The sequence below is a fragment of the Schistocerca piceifrons genome, chromosome X (genome assembly GCF_021461385.2).
Source record: "Schistocerca piceifrons isolate TAMUIC-IGC-003096 chromosome X, iqSchPice1.1, whole genome shotgun sequence".
Taxonomy (NCBI): domain Eukaryota; kingdom Metazoa; phylum Arthropoda; class Insecta; order Orthoptera; family Acrididae; genus Schistocerca; species Schistocerca piceifrons.
The window spans coordinates 396,670,108-396,687,831 of NC_060149.1; the positions used below are offsets into that span (position 1 = coordinate 396,670,108).

Sequence of the window (17,724 nt, forward strand, 5' to 3'; positions counted from 1 at the left end):
GACATCATTTTGTTTTAGCAGAACTTGAGGCACTCTGCCAATGCAATGGAATACAGCACCTGATGACCACCCATTTTGACCCAATATTAAACTCAGAAGTGTAGCAGATGGTCAGAACTGTCAAGGTACAAATGAGGAAGACACCAAGGTTGATGACCACTAATGAGACATTAACAGAATCTCTCACAATTCTCAGTCCACCCCAGTTCATGTACAAAGGCCTAGCTGAGGTACTGCATGGATGTAGGTCATGCACACTCCTGAATCTGCTGCATCCTGCCCTGCAGACCCCTAGCCCTAGTTACACATCTCGCTGATAGTAGAATGCTGCTGAGTGGCCTTTCATATTCAGCCAGAAGCCAGGTTGGATGCCAGGCATCATTCTCGGCCATAAGAGGTGCCAAATGATCCCTGTTCTGTGTGGGCAGGAGCATCTGATCCATCATCAAAACCAGTTGTTTTTGTGACATAGCAGGAGCCACCCCACGAGCCAGTGCAAGGAACTGCAGCCCCACCAGCCTTGTTGACCACAGTTTCAGGCCTGCCACACAAGCAGCTGGCACTCCTAAGTTCACACACTGGACATGGCCAAAGAGCCACTACAACCTGCACCCACACCAGCATTTCCAGCAGTGGCTGTAGCCATCAACTGAACCAGCACAACACTGGTAACCCTTGGAGACTTAGTCACTTCCTCCAACAAAGCTAGTGCTGACAGTCTGAATGCCCCAGCAGCACCCACAGCCTCCAGTGAATGAGACAATGAATGCACAAGCTGCTGTGGGGATAGAAACTCTGAAAATTTAGATGCCATTGGAGCTACTGGAAGGGCTAGCCACACAAGGCTTCCATTGCCACAGTGGGTGAAACTCAGGTCTAGTCCTTTTTGACACTATGCTGCTGTTAAAGAGGAGAAGGATGAAGTATTTTTACTGGATTCAGACCTTAATACCAAGATGAACAGACTAGCAATGTCTATCCTGACTTTATGGTTTTACAGATGCACCAAGAGCAGCGTGGAATCCACATTAGTTGGCTACACACCCTGGTGCATTTCTCACACAGTTGTGTTGATGCAGCAAAAGTTTTATGGTTGCTAATGTTACTATTGATACACAGTGACATGCTTGTGCTTGGACATTTCTTTCAGTGTGCTATTCAGGTTTTGATTGTGTGTTGTTGATGATTCTTGACTTTACATTCCTCTCAGTTTTGTATTTATGGATTTGTGTTCAGTTTGTCATCACCCATTTGGTTCTTTTCAGCTGCTTACTACGAGGGCTATCCACAAAGTACATTACGTTTTGGAATTGAAAATAAAAAAAGTTTTGGAATTTTTTTTTATTATATACAGATGAAAGCCACACTTAAATACTACTTTTCTACATAGTTGCCATTTAAATTAAGGCACTTATCATAGTGATGGACGAGCTTTGAAATTCCTTCGTCGTAAAATTCGGCCACCTGCGCCTTCAACCACGTGGTTAGCTCTTCTTGAAGCTGTGCATCGTCATTAAAACGATGCATAGCCAACCACTTCTTCATTGCTGGGAATAAGTGGAAGTCTCTCGGTGCCAGGTTGGGACTGTACGGCGAATGAGGAAACAACTCCCACTTAAAAGATTCAAGAACTTCACGAGTGGCATTTGCCGTGTGGGCCCGGGCGTTGTCATGAATCAGCAAGATCTTTGAGCCCAACTTTCCCCTGCGCTTGTTTTGTATTGCTCTTCTGAGGTTGTGCAGAGTTTGGCAATACCTTTGAGAGTTTATTGTAGTGCCTCTTTCCAGGAAATCCACAAAAAATCACACCTTTTCTGTCCCAAAAGAAGAGGTAACCACGTGGTTGAAGGCGCAGGCAGCCGAATTTTACAACGAAGGAATTTCCAAGCTCGTCCATCACTACGATAGGTGCCTTAATTTAAATGGAAACTATGTAGAAAAGTAGTATTTAAGTGTGGCTTTCATCTGTATATAATAAAAAAAATTTCCAATACTTTATATATTTTTAATTCCAAAACGTAATGTACTTTGTGGACAGCCCTCGTATTTTACCTGAAACTGCCTAGTGGCCCTCCCCTACCTGAGTAGCATGTAACAAAAGCTGTGGTATGAAACCTGAACACCCTTGACCTTTCTTCCACATTGATACTCAGGCTGTATAGGGAACCCAAATCACAGTCAGATACCAAATTAAGAATACTAATTTTGAGTGAATTTCATAGATAGTACCATAAGTAAGATACCTTCAGGTCCTTGTGGCAATACTGGGATATTGAATACCTGGATGTATTGAATGTGTGGTATAGAGAAACTTCTATCCATGGCGGTGTGTCTGTGTGTGGAAATAGTAAGATAAGTGTCAAGAAAACTGACATAAATAACTTAAAATTCACCACAAAGCTGATTTGAAAACTTTATCAGTAATGTCGAAAGCAGTCATCTAGAGTGCCTAGGAGCAAAAATTGCCTTAGAGACCTTTTATGAACTTAAGCAGCTATGGACTATTTGTGTCAGGTTATCTGCCAATAAGAGGAGATGTCTGTCTCGATACAATTGTCACATACCTAAATATTTTGGACTACAAAGTAAGTGTGGCTGACTCTATGCTTGCAGATCACATTGCAGTAACAGACAAACTGAAAAATTACCCAACAAATTCCCAGATGGTATTCTAATTATGTGTTCAGAAGTAGTGATATTATACAGAAAAGTTTGGATGATTTAAAAACTGCAGAGTCTTCTACAGATTGTCTTCAATTGTCTGAAGAATTGGCACCAAATGATAGATCCAGTTCCTTGCTCCTGGCCTTTAAAGCCAAAGTTGATGAAAATTTTGAACTAAAACCCTAGAGAAATCCAATGCCAAAGCAAAATACACACAGAAAACTGTCAAACTAAAGAGCTGGTATACCATTAAATTAGCTAATATAAAATGCATTGTAAAACTACGAAATAACAAACTCAAAGCCACTAAAGACATTGGCATTACACATAGACTATACTGCAATTATTTACAAGATGCACAGAAAAGAAGAAGAGAAATCAAGGAAGGAAAACAAATGCCAGATTTATTGAAAAACTTGACAATCCTTGCAAGGCAGTGTGTGATTTGGATGATGAACATAGGTGAAAGCCCACCTCTTGCTCTAATTCCTGCAGTCCAGGTGAATTTAATGAGTATTTTATACACCTAGTGAAAAACACAGTAGGTGAAATTCCTGACTTTGGAATAGGTCCTGCAGTTGCTGTGAAATTTGGAAATAAATGGAGGATAGCAATGTGGAAAAAAGTGTATCCAAAAGACACAATAAAAATAGAAAAAACTTACAAACACAGACGGAGCCCTGATATTTATCACATATCTTGCACTATATTTGAAAAATATAGTCTATGATATTGGTACCATATTTAAAAATTATAGTCTATGAAATTGTTCAACAACTGACACTAGTAATAAATAAATGCCTCCATGTAAGGAAATTTCCAGACTTCATGAATGAAGCATGCACAGTACCAGATTAAAGAAAGGTAATCCACATGAAGTGTCAAGCTACAAGTTTATATCTAGAACACCAGTGCTACCTAAGGTGATTGAGTCCATAATGAAAGATCAGCTTATAAATTATTTTGATGGAAGTAGCCTCTCTTATGAAACGTTGAACTGCTTCCAGAAGGGCAAGTCAACTACAACAGCAGTACATGAATTAGTTACAGACATAAGTCACAGTTCTGAAGACAAGGAGTCTATAGCACTGGTACTCTGTGGCATTAGTAAGGCAATCGATTATATTCCACATAAGGTCCTGCTCAGCAAGCAAAAATCATATGCTATTGGGGGAACTGTTCTACAAACTCTCAAATCCTACCTAAATAACAGACAATAGATTGTATCAGTGCAATGATCAGACTCAGGTGAAATGAAGTTAAAACACAATGTGCCACAGGGATCTGTAAAAGGGCCTCTATACAGGACTGTTCTGTGCTCATAGGTAGCACACCGTGCCTAGTACACGTCACTGCAGCACTCGGGGTCCACTGCACAGTTGCGATACCTGAGGATGGGCTTATGAGAGCCCAAAACTGGTTGTGATAATAAAAGAAATTTACAACTGAAGTTATATTTTCAACCTCTGGTATAATGCTTAGTTGCGGATGTTCTTCCAACAGGATTGTTTGTATTTTTTCAATTGCCTAGCTCACACAACGATAAATCATGAGATTTATGGAAAGAGAATTGAAGTTCATCAATATAGGACTTGGTATAAAAGCAGTAGAGACAAGCCAAGATGTGGATTATCTAAGACACAGAACAGCTTCCCAGTCATGGCCCTAAAATTATTGAATACTCTACCTATGGAATTTAGTCATCACTAATTGAACAATTTAGAACTAAAATTTTGAGTATATTAAAAGAGCAACCTTTGTATGGTACTGAAGAATACTTCTGTGGTGATAGAACAGTGTCTACTTCAGCTGCAACTAAGTACCATTGAAAACAGCAGGAATTCTGCTATTTTACTGTGTTCTGATATAGATTATCTTATTGTTAAGTATATTGTATGCTAGCTCTTAGTTTTATGTTTCATAGTATGCATTTTAGTATCATAGTTTAAATTGCAATACTGTATTCATTTTATTGTAGTAATATTACCGTCAAATTGATGCTGTCTGTCCTGCCATGGCTGGTAAATCACATAGAATTGGTAATTAAGACAATAAGTAATATGATGAAATTGGACTAAAATGATACCTGCTCTAAAAAGAGAACATTGTAGCATGCAAGGAAATGCAAAAAGTACTTGATTTAAAATAGACTAACCTCTTCTCGTGAATGATCATTTGGAAATATGAGTGCGATTTTCATAAACACGGCAGAAAATTGTCACAAGCAACAGTAAGCTGTCAAGACAAGATGACTAAGGTTGTGAAATCAAAACCTTATTCATTATGTACATACTGAATCACTTATGATGAACAACAATTCATCGAGAAATTATGAAATCATGAACACTGTAGCACATTCAGAACTGATTAGTAGGTCTGCTAACAGAGCTTAGGTGTTGTAGGTGGAGATGACTGTAAAAGATCAGTTCAGTTGAAGTACTAGAATTTTATATGTTAGTGATCCTTGAGATAGAATCAGTGTATGAGGTTCCTGGTGTCTTGATTAAGAACTGAAAGATTTTGGAAGCAATAAAGACAGTGTTTATTTGGTGGCAAATGTTTCTCCTACAGCTGTACTAACTGAACATCACCATATATGTTGTATGTGTTGGAGCTTCAAGAGGTCAAAACCTCTGACATCCCACAGAAAAGATATCTGAGGGAGAGAAAGTGAGGACTAGCAGTCTGCTCTTGGTGTTCTCACTCTATGCAATAAAACAAATAATGTACAATCATGTCACACATCTTTTGGTAGAGGTTCTAGTACACCTCAGTATCCTACTTCCACATATGTGTTCTAGTCTGTTCTTTCTCACCCCCTGATACTGATAATAATAATAATAATAATAAAAACTGAGGGCAAAGGCTCTGTATAACTGCAGGAACTTACATCACTTTCTGATGATACTGAGGTTTGTACCTAAAGAAGCAGATGTTGATGTTACACATTGCACTCCATGTGATGCTGTAATAAATTGTATTACAGGCGCAACTGAAAATCTTAAAATTTTTTAAGTAGAAGCTGTTATACCTCATTGCTTCGCTGTTGCCTTTGTATACAGGAGAGATGGACTTCATATTGGAATAGTTTAGAGCTTATACAGTCTCTTTTACATTGACCCCCTACACAATTTTTATCAAAAATTTGAGTGTACATCAGAGGCCTGCATTTACACAGCTTCCAGAAACAATGGGTTTATTACAGTGACTTTAAATCTGCTGCAACTATTGAAGCACAAACAAATATGAAGTTAAAGTAATTAACAATCTCAATGAGAAAAATGGGAAGTGAAGTAACATTACTGATCCCATCCTTGACATTAAAGTGTAACAATTCCCAAAAAACCAAAAGAAGTAAAATACATGAGGTAGAGAAATAAACATTAATTTTTTGTTTATAATTTTCAAACTGGTCACTACAAATGAAGCAGATCTACAGAACTGGAGGAGTTACTCAAAAGAACTGCTGAACAATTCAGCAGACACCTATGACAAAGAAAACAGAGCAGAAAACAACCAGAATGTACAACCATTAGTTGAAGGACTAACTCTGAGAAAGGTGAAGGAGGCAATAAAAAGACTGAAAAATGGCAAGGCCCCAGGCATAGACATGATATCAGCAGAGCTCATCAAAGAAAGGGGAGACAAAACATATGAATGGCAAGCCAAATTGATGAAAGAGGTGTGGAGGAAAGAAGTAATGGCAGAGGAATAGAAAACTGTTGCTGTATGTCCCACATATAAGAACGGATACAAAATGTTGACACAAACTATAGAGGGATGTCTCTGCTATGTATGTGCTATAAAATAACATCAAGAATTATACTGAACAGGCTCAGCCCATACACTGAAGAAATATTAGACACAGGACAAGCAGGGTTCAGAAAGGGTAATTCAACAACCAACCAAATATTCACACTGAGGCAAATATTAGATAAGAACTGGGAGCACACTCAAGATACCTCCTGTATGTTTATAGACTTCAATAAAGCATATTGCAGCACTGTTAGAGAGGGAATGTGGAGGCTAATGCCAGAGTGTGGGATACCAGACAAGCTGACAGAGCTGTGTGATGGAATCAAAGTGTAGTGTGAAAGTACAGCAGGGAATTCTCAGAAACATTTTGGTAAAAACAGGAGTGAGACAGGGAGATATTATATCACCAACCCTGTTCTTTTTGCCACTCAACAACACCCTAAGGATAGTAACACAAGACTGTGTAGAAGTCTCCATAGGGAAAAAGATAAATGTTCTGGCTTTTGTGGATGATACTGTGGTGATACAAAAGAGCATGGAAGACTTGGAGAAAATGGAAGCTGTACTGATGGAAAAAACTAATAAAGTAGGTTGAAGCATAAACAAAAACAAAACAAACTTCATGGTAATAGGAAGAAGAGCTCAGTTAGGACCAAATCATCTAACAATCAGGAATCTAACAATACAGAAGACACACACATTGATATACCTTGGTGTCAAAATCAACCAACAAAACCTTATTGAACAAGTGATTGTAATGAGAATTCAAGCCAGGGGGGCGGGGGGGGGAGGGGGGGGGGTGCAAAGATGTCTAGGAGCTAGGAGCTATACATAACATTATAAGATCTAAGTTACTATCCAGGCAGGCAAAAGTAAGAATATGAGACATGGACCCTGACAAAAAAAGGGACTCATCACTTTTGAAAATAAGGTACTGAGAAAAATATATGGATCACTGAAAGAAAATGAACAATGGAGAATAAGCAAAAACAGAGAGCTCAGACAATTATACACACTACTTGACATAGAAGTAAGTGTGGAAACTAAAAGACAGACATGTGAGGAGGAGAGGTGAGAACACAGTAATAAAGGCAGTGATGGATGGAGAAGCTGAGGGAACGAGACAAAGGGAAAAAAGAGATGGAAGGATGGCAGCCATGCAGATACTTGATCTGGGGGATGAAGGAGCAGCTGACAGGAAGGTGTGGAAGGCTGGAATGAATAAGGCCATGGACTAGCTGTGGTTTATGTGGCCAGTATAAGTAAGTAAGTCTGTAATTTTTGAAGAGAACAAGTGACTAATAGCATTTATGAATATATTCATAACTGTCTTACAAGTTTATCAGCAGTGTCTGATCATTATTAAATGTATTTCTTTAACTACAAATCCTGAGACTGTGTTTAACTGTCTTCAATAGCATTGTTTACAAAAGTGAAGAGAGCCATCTATGACAGAAAACTGACTAAGGAAGCAATAGGAAATCTGAAAATATAATGCGGTTGTAGCACTCACTGCTGAATAAACAAATGTAATTTAAGAATGGATAAATTCTAAATAGTACCACTGCAAGCAGAAAATATCATATGTTTAATGTCCAATATTTACCTGTTGTTTTAAAACATCACTGACAGATGCTTCAATTGTTCTCTTCAAACCAAAATCCGAAATATTAGCAGAGATCATATAATCTGTTAGATTTTCTCCATTCAAATGTCCTCTTATACGAAGAGCAGCATACATTGGTACATTATCACAGCTTCTTAATATGCATTTTTCAACCTGTAAAACATGAAACAGAGAGATCTTAAATGCTGCTATGTTTATGTTAATACAAAGTGCATAAATCTGATGAAACCACACACTCCAACCTTTGTCACTACTTATCTTTAGGAGGAGGGATATGTAGCATCCCTAATAAATACATAGAAAAGTGAAAGTGACAAGCTAGCTAGGCTTTGGAACTAATAGTTCCTTCACTGGAGAGTAGAGAGGGAGAGAGGTTGGAGAAGATTAAAAAGGAAAGACAGGTCACTCAGCAGAGATCAGAAATGAGCTTGGTGTACTTGCATTAAATTTGTGAACAAGTCCTGTGATGTCATCTATGAGCTTGCAGGTCGCAAGTCTCCACCATAACTGAAAGCTCATCACTTGAATCTATTGTCGGGTACAGTCACTACATGTGCAACCGTTTGGCATGACAGTTATTGTTTGTCAATACAATGACTGATCAGTCAGCACTGAATATTGTTCTACAAACATGCATGCACACACACACACACACACACACACACACACACACACACACACACACACACACACACACCTCACTTAGCCTATGATGAGAGAATAAGGAAACAGGTCATAAGGACAAAGTGTATTCTCTAAATGGTTATTAATTATTAAAATAAATTTATAACAGTCCTCAAAAAAAGTTGCCAAAATGAATTATCAGCTACACAATTCACTATTAGCTCATAAACACAAGTTACTATGAACAAAAGAATATACTAATAGTGCACTTCTTGTTTGCAGGAAAATGACACTGACATTGCCCTGCGCCCAGTTTTTGTTTGACTAAGCACATATGTTTTGTCATGGTGGAGGTGGAATAAGCAAGAATACAACCATTTTGTCAGCAGAGGAAGAACTTTGTATGGTTTTGTCTGAAGTATGGGCTATAGCACTGAACTTTTTCAAGACCACTTGTCCTCTATTGGAGCACATTTGCATTTGTATTACCTGCACCACTTACCATTCATCTTACACAGTCTCATAACAGACAGATTCATTATAGACCATCTGATCCTGACAACTGATCATGTTAAATCTTGACTAGCCTTCCACTGCTCCACACTTCTGTAAGAGAAAACAAGTCAATGAGTTGTGCCACCATTCTCAGACTCATCACACTCGTGGAACTACAGCAGAAAAAAGGAAGCCAATCTCTATCATTCAGATGCCAGGATGAGAGGGAAACACCTGTAATAAGGGTGATGATTCTCCTCATTAAAGGGGCTTCATCATCCTCAGTCTGAGTCACTTGCTCTTCCTTTTTAATCTTCTCCAACCTCACCAACTCTACTCCACGATGGAGGAACCATCAGTTTCAAAGGCTAGGTACTGTATCATGTTTTCTTTTATGTGTGTCTGTTACCAATACTACACATTTTTCCTCCTGCAGGTAAGCAATTGCTGTCAATTCGGTCTCATAACTTATTAGTTTGCTCAGTTGAATGTTCCTCTGATACACACAATTGTCAGCACTTTTGATCTAACAATCAATGACAGTTTCAAAACCTGTCTACAGCATGTAATGGATTTTTCCATGTTTCAATATATGTATCTGGTTTCATGGTGCACCTTCAGTTTTTAGTGAACTGTACAGCCATGTATTGGCACTTTTGTTATTTTTATTTTTAACTTTTCTCCTGCATATAAGTCTACAAATTCTCTTGTCAAAGACAGATGAAATTCTGCTATTGACATTTCAACCTGTTGAGAGTACGAGAAATTAAAATTTACAGATCCAGCATGTGGAAAATGAACTTTATGCACCAATTCAGAGTCTTCCACACTAATCTAACTGAGCTGAGTACCAAATAACACTACTCAGCAGCAACTGTGCTAAGCTTTAATTAACTACAAATTAAATATTGCTGATGGTGAAGACAGTCAATGTCCATCAGATTATCTGGGAAAAAGTGTAATACCGCTATTGGCAATTACATTATACATTTTATTGCAAGCTCTAATTTTAAACAGAACGCTGAGAATGTACTCTACCATTTGTAGCTTTTGAGTATATTCACACCGAAAGTGATTAAAAAAAAATAGACATATTTCTTGCTGAGGCAAACCAACTGCAATATTTCTGGCAACAGTGAATAACTGCACAGTGATTTCATTTGAATGGATGCTACTTTATCAAAAGGCACATGGTACCTTGTAGCTGAGAACCTGAGGTCCTGAATCACATACCAGAACATTGACTAATTGGTGCCCCAGCTAGTTTCCACCAGCTTCACTCCTATATTACTGGGGAGAGTCAAATGAAAACCTCATAAACCTAATAAACATTAAATTTCCCACACTATTGTTCTGTCAGTTGGGAATACAGTTGCAAGGGCTTCAAAGACTGGTGAGCAAGTGGGAGCATACTACAGACAAGCGAAACACTGCCACAGTACCAGTTTACAATGGCTGCCCCACTTGCGACATGCACCAATGAAGAACAGCAATCCAGTACAGTGTGGCATGTTTGTCACTGTAGCAAGTGTATGAATGGAGTAGGAAGTTAAGAGTGCTTAGGTTCTACAAAGAGTCTGCAAGGTGAGTGCCACAGCATCTCACTCCAGAACTAAAACAGTAACATATTGACATCTGTGAAGTTTTGCAGGGCTTTGAAGCAGAAGGTGACGGCTTCCTTTCTAAGAATTGTTACAAGAGTTGAAACCTGGGTCTCCTACCAACCCAAAACAAAATGAGTCAGCACCAAAGTCCATGAAGATCCATGTGCAGGCATCTGCATAGAATGTTTTGCTGACTCTCTTTTGGGATGAGCAGTGAGTCATCTTGCAACACTATATGGCTAGAGGAAACACCATGATCAGTACATCATATTCTGAGTTGTTGAAAACTCATGCTCAATCTGCAATCAAATGAAACTGCCATGGAAATTTTGAATGCCAGTGTCATTTTGCAAAACGGCAACTCTTAACCTCGTAGTGCCTGTTAAACACTTGCAATTACTATTACCTTCACTTTCATACTCTTACACATCTGCAATACTCTCCAACCCTTGTCTGAAGTGATAAGCACATGTTTGGACAACTCAAACAGGAAAGAAATCTCATTCCACTGAAGAAATGTAGCAGATGGTTCAAATGTTGAAATGTGTGTGAAATCTTATGGGACTTAACTGCTAAGGTCATCAGTCCCTAAGCTTACACACTATTTAACCTAAATTATCCTAAGGACAAACACACACACCCATGCCTGAGGGAGGACTCAAACCTCCGCCGGAACTAGCCACACAGTCCATGACTGCAGTGTCTTAGACCGCTCGGCTAATCCCGCGCGGTGTAGCAAATGGTGCATGAGTAGCTGCACACACTACCACAATAATTTTTTTGTAGTGAAATTTGTGCACTTCTTGTGCACTGGAGGAAGTGCATTGAATGTCAGGGAGACTATTTCAAAAGGTGATTTGTTTTTGTTCCACTTTTGTTCAGTAAATCACATGCAAAAATACGTTTAATTTTTTCATTTGACTCACTCAAATATTAAAAGAATCTATATTTCAACCATTTTGTTTAAAGGTGCTTGTGAATGGCCTGCTGTAGCTATAAGGTTATTGGGATTGGGTTGAATTTTTACCAGGAACATTGTGAAACCAACTCAATCATTTGCAAATAGATTTTAGGTATGCAAAAATGCCGCCACATTGGTGCGACACAGACAAGGACTTGTTGTGTGAGTGCAGTGCTGAACAGGAAATCACTTCCAGTGTTAAGAAATGGCCTGACAGTAAGCTGGTAGATGTTCTGTACACACCACATTAGGATTAAATACATTAGCAATGACTATTGTATCTCAGCATTGCTTTTTGATGAATGAGTATGTCCAAGAACTTTCCACTGTGTACTTTTTTATGTTCTTTTTATGGTACATTTGTTAAAATTCTTTGCCAATGGTCCATTAAACAAACAAACAAATGATTTTAAATGCCCAGACCATTAAGAGGTTGACAACAGAGCAAATACTTATACCTACTGAAGCATGTACAAAAGTGTTTACAAGTCATGAGGTCAAAAGTAAGTGCAGATCATTGATAAAATATGACTGAATACAGCTTACACATGCACAGTAACATCCTCATATCATTTGTATATGGATAATCTAATCACTTTGTAAGGTTGTTATGATAGGTAGTCATAAAGATTTAATTGTCGTCTCAAAAAAGTAAGATTATGCAAGTAATTTGTTTATAGGTACATGTCTGCAGTCCTGAAACACATTGAAAGCACCTTTACAAAGTACAATAATGTGTCACCATATGAGCCAAAACAAAATAGCATAGCCCATAGACAAAGCAAAGTAAGTACAAGGGGCAGTGATAAAGTTTTAATTATCACCTCAAAAAAATAAAATTACATGAATAAGTTTTTTGGTTCCTATGAATATGTTTGCAGTCCTGGTATACATTGAAATCCCCACACAACAGCGCTGCATGACACAGCTAGAACAGTTAAAACAAAGAGGTGCAGCCTAAATCCCCATGCGGCAGCACCGCAGCACACAGTTAGAACAGCCACAACAAAGAGGTGTAGCCTGTCTCCACTTCATCAATGATGCTCCTCTTGTCACACACTATGGCAATGTGGCACAGAGATCTCAATTTGTACACAAAATGAATTGAATAACTTGATTTTTTTAAAGTGAGAGTTAAAAGTTTATGACCATCCTTTGTACTTTGCCTTTGTGTAAAAGCTAGTTACACGGTTGGAGAAATAAATTCCACTCTCCTGATATATATGCAGGTTTTCAATATATCAAAGCAAGAGGACACAATTTGGCTGAAACTCAATGTGGACTGTGGAATGTTGACTGTGGTACTTATGGGCATTCAGCAATGAGTGAAAAAAAACTATTAGGACTAAAACAGAAAATGAACTAAATGTTTTACAGTAATGAAAACCAGACTCACAGAAGCTTACATATAGGTGCCAAAACATTTGTGGGTTAAATATATGAGAAATAAAAACTATATTTTGCAGGAGATAGAGTTTTTCAACAAACCAAATTAAATTCACAAATATGGAAAAATGTGAGGTTATGACTATATATGGTACTATTACTGTAAAGTACAGTTTAATCAGACAGTAAGTAATTTACGACAAAAATTGTTACATTTTGTTGGGACGATTTGCTGAAATTTGTTAAAGCTTTACCATTTTACCTACTCCATACTTCAAATAATGCAGAAAGCAGTGTCACAATAAGATTGATACTGCATGGATAGGGAGTCCAAGAAGATTCCTTTGGTCTCACTAATTCACATCACACACATACCATACACAATCACAGACTCCTGAAGCAACTCCACATGTTGAGTATCTTAACTTCAAAAGTACAACCATCTCTTCCCAGTGACATCACTTTTTGTCAATGAGCACAAAATTCAGATCTCATACACCAATTACAAGCATAATTTGTTTTCTCTGGTGTCTTACCCGCATATGAATGGCTTCCTATGAGTCTGTTTTGCTCATCTCAAAAGTAATAGTTTTTATTTTTTAGTATGATCAATTATGTTTCAAATAATTTGATTTGCAAGGGTTTATTCACACTGTTGTAAGTAATCAGGATTCTTATTAACAAGGTTTTTAAATAAAACAGTCCAGTATGATTATAATATTGTGTATAAAATGATTTCATTACTTAGAAATATTTTACTAATCTACCTTCTCATCAAGTACTGCACAAAATATTTCATTATTCACAAGCACACTTTGCTCCTGTTTTTCTGCAATGATAAGCAATCTGCCTAAATTGCTATGACATGCTAATGGCCTATTCTGTTTCTGCTCATTTACATGTGTAATACTCGTATGTAGTCATTCGACAATATGCTTGTGTTATAATCTGGAAGATGACGTCCGCACTTTAGTTAATATTTTTTGACATAGTTCTATATAAAACACATACTTGCATGTTTTTACTGTTACATAACTGCTTTTGAAGGACAACTGCTTTCAGTTCAAAGATGAAATTGATCTGATACCAATACCCAAAGAACCAGCATGAACATTTTGTACACTATCCAGTCACATTTTAAGTGATAACAGGTCAAAAGCCTGAAAAACCACCTTTTGTAGCAAGGACTGCTGCAAGACATGAAAAAAAAGAAAAAAAGAGTCAGTGAGGTTCTGGAAGGTACTGACAGGGATGTGGAGCCATGCTGATTTCAGTGGTATGAATGGCTGCACTAGGTTTCTCAATTGAGGATCCATGGCACAAACAGCCTGATCAAGGTGGTCCCACAGATTCTGAATTCAGTATAAATTTGGGGAGTTTGGTGGCCAGGAGAGTACAGTAAACTCATCCTAGTGCTCTTCCAGCCACACGCATACACTGTAAGTTGTGTGAAATGTTGCATTATCCTACATGTAGACGCTATTAACCAAGATTAGATACTTGTGTTAAGCCATTGTGCCTTCCAGAATGATAAGATCACCCAGGGAATGTCACAAAAACACTTGCCACACCATAATGCTCGTTCCCTTGGACTGGATCCTTCTGATTATTGTTGCAAGATGCCTGTTTTCTGTCCAATTAAGCATAAAATCTGATATGTCTGTAAAGGCCATGTGCCATCACTCAGTAGACATCCAGTTGTGGTAATGGAATGCAAATTCCAGCCTTCATTGCTGATGAATATCAGTAAGCAGGGGTGCATGAACCGGGTGCCTGCTGCAGAGGCTCATTCCCAGCAACATTTGCTGAATGGCCGTGGAGGAGACTCTATTGGTAGTTCCTACATTTATCTAGGTGGTCAGTTGTTCAATGGTTGCACATCTGCTCACCCACATACATCTTCACAACCCTTGTTCCGCCATGTAATCTATGGCCTGTGGTGCACCACAGTTGCTTTAGCGCTGGTTTTGGATAGCCCCATTTTGCCATGCATAGTATATTTTAATCATAGTTGCATGCAAACTGTTTACAAACTTAACTGTAGATGCACATAAATCACCCTGTTTCTACATTACGACAATGACTGCATTGGTTTCTGGGTCCCCCCTCCCCCCCTCCCCTCACCCTACCCTTCATGCTTTATGTATTCTCCACTGGTAGTGTTGCCATTAGCCTGTGACTGGTTACTGAAAGTTGATGTTGAACATAGGTGGTGGTCACATGAATGTTACGGACAATGTAAAACTTACTGATCCTGTTACATTTTGTTACATTGTAAATTCATGTTATATTCTATACTCATGATGAAAACTATTGCACACCTGTAAATTCTCACCACTGCAGAAAGCTCCTCCATTTGCTGGCATAGGACTTGTACATGTTCTGAATCGCTGCTTATTTCCAAGGCCACATGTAGCAGAGCACTGACTCCAAGGACCCCATTCAGACCAGCCACCATCGACTGAAAATAAATGGAGCACTGCAATTATCTCAAATTAATTTCATTTCCATTCACAACACTCTTACATTTATTGACGCAGCCAGCTCTGTCTCTCACTCTCCCTCCCTCCCTAGTTCAGCTTACTTTCTTGTGTGTTCCACAGATTATTTGTATTTGTATTTGTATTTGTGTATTTTGTGACAACTTGTAGTGATGTGGAATGTGTCATTGGATTTACAAATGAGACACATTTCTCTTTGAAAACATGGCTACATATTGACCATTTACATAACTGGATTTTTGCTGTAATTTCAATCAACAACAAAATTTGACAAATTTCACCAAACTACTGTCTATTCAGAAATTCTTCTGTGGGGTAGACAGACTTATATTTTGCTTTTAAAACTTTCTTTGTGTGCCAGCTCCATTAGTTCACAAGGGAGATGGTGAATATTTTTATGATTGAATAATTTGCTCCTTTCTGTGGAGGAATCAGTGTAAGTTGTGGACAATGGAGACCACTTTTTCCTAGTGTTATATATACAAACACTACTATTATTTTCAAATTGTACCTGATTCTTCATGAAAAAATTCAAAGAAGAGTAAATGTATTGTGAGGCTGTTGTTCGTAAGCTATATTTTTAACAGCTGCCTACATGAAAGTTGAGGATGTCCACAAATGAAGAAATGAATAGCAAATGGGGGTGAAATGTTGCTTGTGGTTTTCTCATCTTGGACTGTCTCAACCTAATTATAAAATGCATAACACAGAAAATATGTCTTTTCAAATGAGCAGTCCACTGGTAGACTGGACTATTAGTCCTGTTTTCAGTCTGAGATGATGATTTGTTATTTATTGAGGTCAGTGGTTACCAATGAGGTATCACTACTTCTACAGAAAAGCAATGGAATGGCTTGACCAAATTTAATACATCCTGCTGTCTCAAGAACCCTGTCTGTATCTCTATGGAGCAACATGATTTGAAAGAATCTTGTATACCAACATCTGTTAAAACAAATAACAAACAGTCACTGAAAAAGAGGTGAGTCGCTAGAAACGATTTGAATGAAATAGAGAGTACTGCACAGGAAATTTAAACAAATGTCAGAACAGTGTAGCAATAAAATTTTCTAAGATTAGCAACAAAGGTACTGTAAGTTATCAGGCCATATTTATTTGAGCAATACACATCAAATTAAATCCATGTTATTAGAAACACATCATACTAGTGTGATATCTTGGACTAAGCAAAGTGGAACATCATGTTCAATTCATTTTGCTAGACACATAACACCACAGAAGTATGACATCTGGGAATTTTAAGACTAAGCAAGGTGGTCCTTCACTGGTTCACATATGACCATCCTAATTAGATTTGCTGTGGTTTCAAGAAACTGATTAAGGCAAATGCTGGATAATCCCTACAGGAAGGACACATTTCATTTCGTTCCTCAATTAAAGTTTGTGCTCCATCCCTAACGACCCCATTGTCAATGATGTTAAAACCTAATTTTTGAATTTTGTGAATGGCTCCAGTGCATCCCAAGCAGGATAACTCATACTTAGACATTAATAAAACAAGAAGATTTTGAAATAAATATTATAATATTACTAAGGTTAGCTGTATATGACATGACAAGTACATATAATCTGCCACACACCGTTGGGTGGCTTGTGGAGTATAAATGTAGATGTAGATGTAGATATGTCTTTGGCACAACAAGCATATATGTGGTTAAGTATCCAAGACACATTTCCTAAACAGAGGTGAGTAAAATTTATTTAAACGATTAATAATAAATACAGATAAATATTATTATTCATTATTCATGAATGGCAAATAAGAAAATTTATTTGAACCATTATTCATTTACATGAATAAAAACATTTGTGAATAGAAGCATATATGAATAAAAGATAAATTTCAAATCTAAAAACATCAACTGTTCCAATATTTAGTCATTAATTTTTAAAAAAAGATGTGCTTTTCCATCTCCAGAGAAAACTTAAGAGATCCTTGATACTAGTCTAGCTTCTGACAGATAACTGTATTATGGATCCATTTAAGTTGTGCATCCTGAATCTGGTTCAAAATTGAAAAATTAATATTCTTTATCACCACAACTTCATTTTCAGACTTGCCACCATGTTTCAATGGTATTTCTT

General features: G+C 37.7%; 1 protein-coding gene across 1 annotated transcript in view; it reads right to left on the reverse strand.

Moving 5' to 3' along the window:
• LOC124723147 (hemicentin-1-like) overlaps positions 1-17,724 on the reverse strand; it is a 754,903-nt gene that overhangs the window by 124,568 nt on the left and 612,611 nt on the right. Inside the window, exons 44-45 of the mRNA XM_047248337.1 lie at positions 15,439-15,578; positions 8,027-8,200 (exon numbers count right to left, since the gene is read on the reverse strand). Of these exons, the coding sequence (XP_047104293.1) occupies positions 8,027-8,200; positions 15,439-15,578 (314 nt within the window). The remainder of the gene's footprint in view (positions 1-8,026; positions 8,201-15,438; positions 15,579-17,724) is intronic.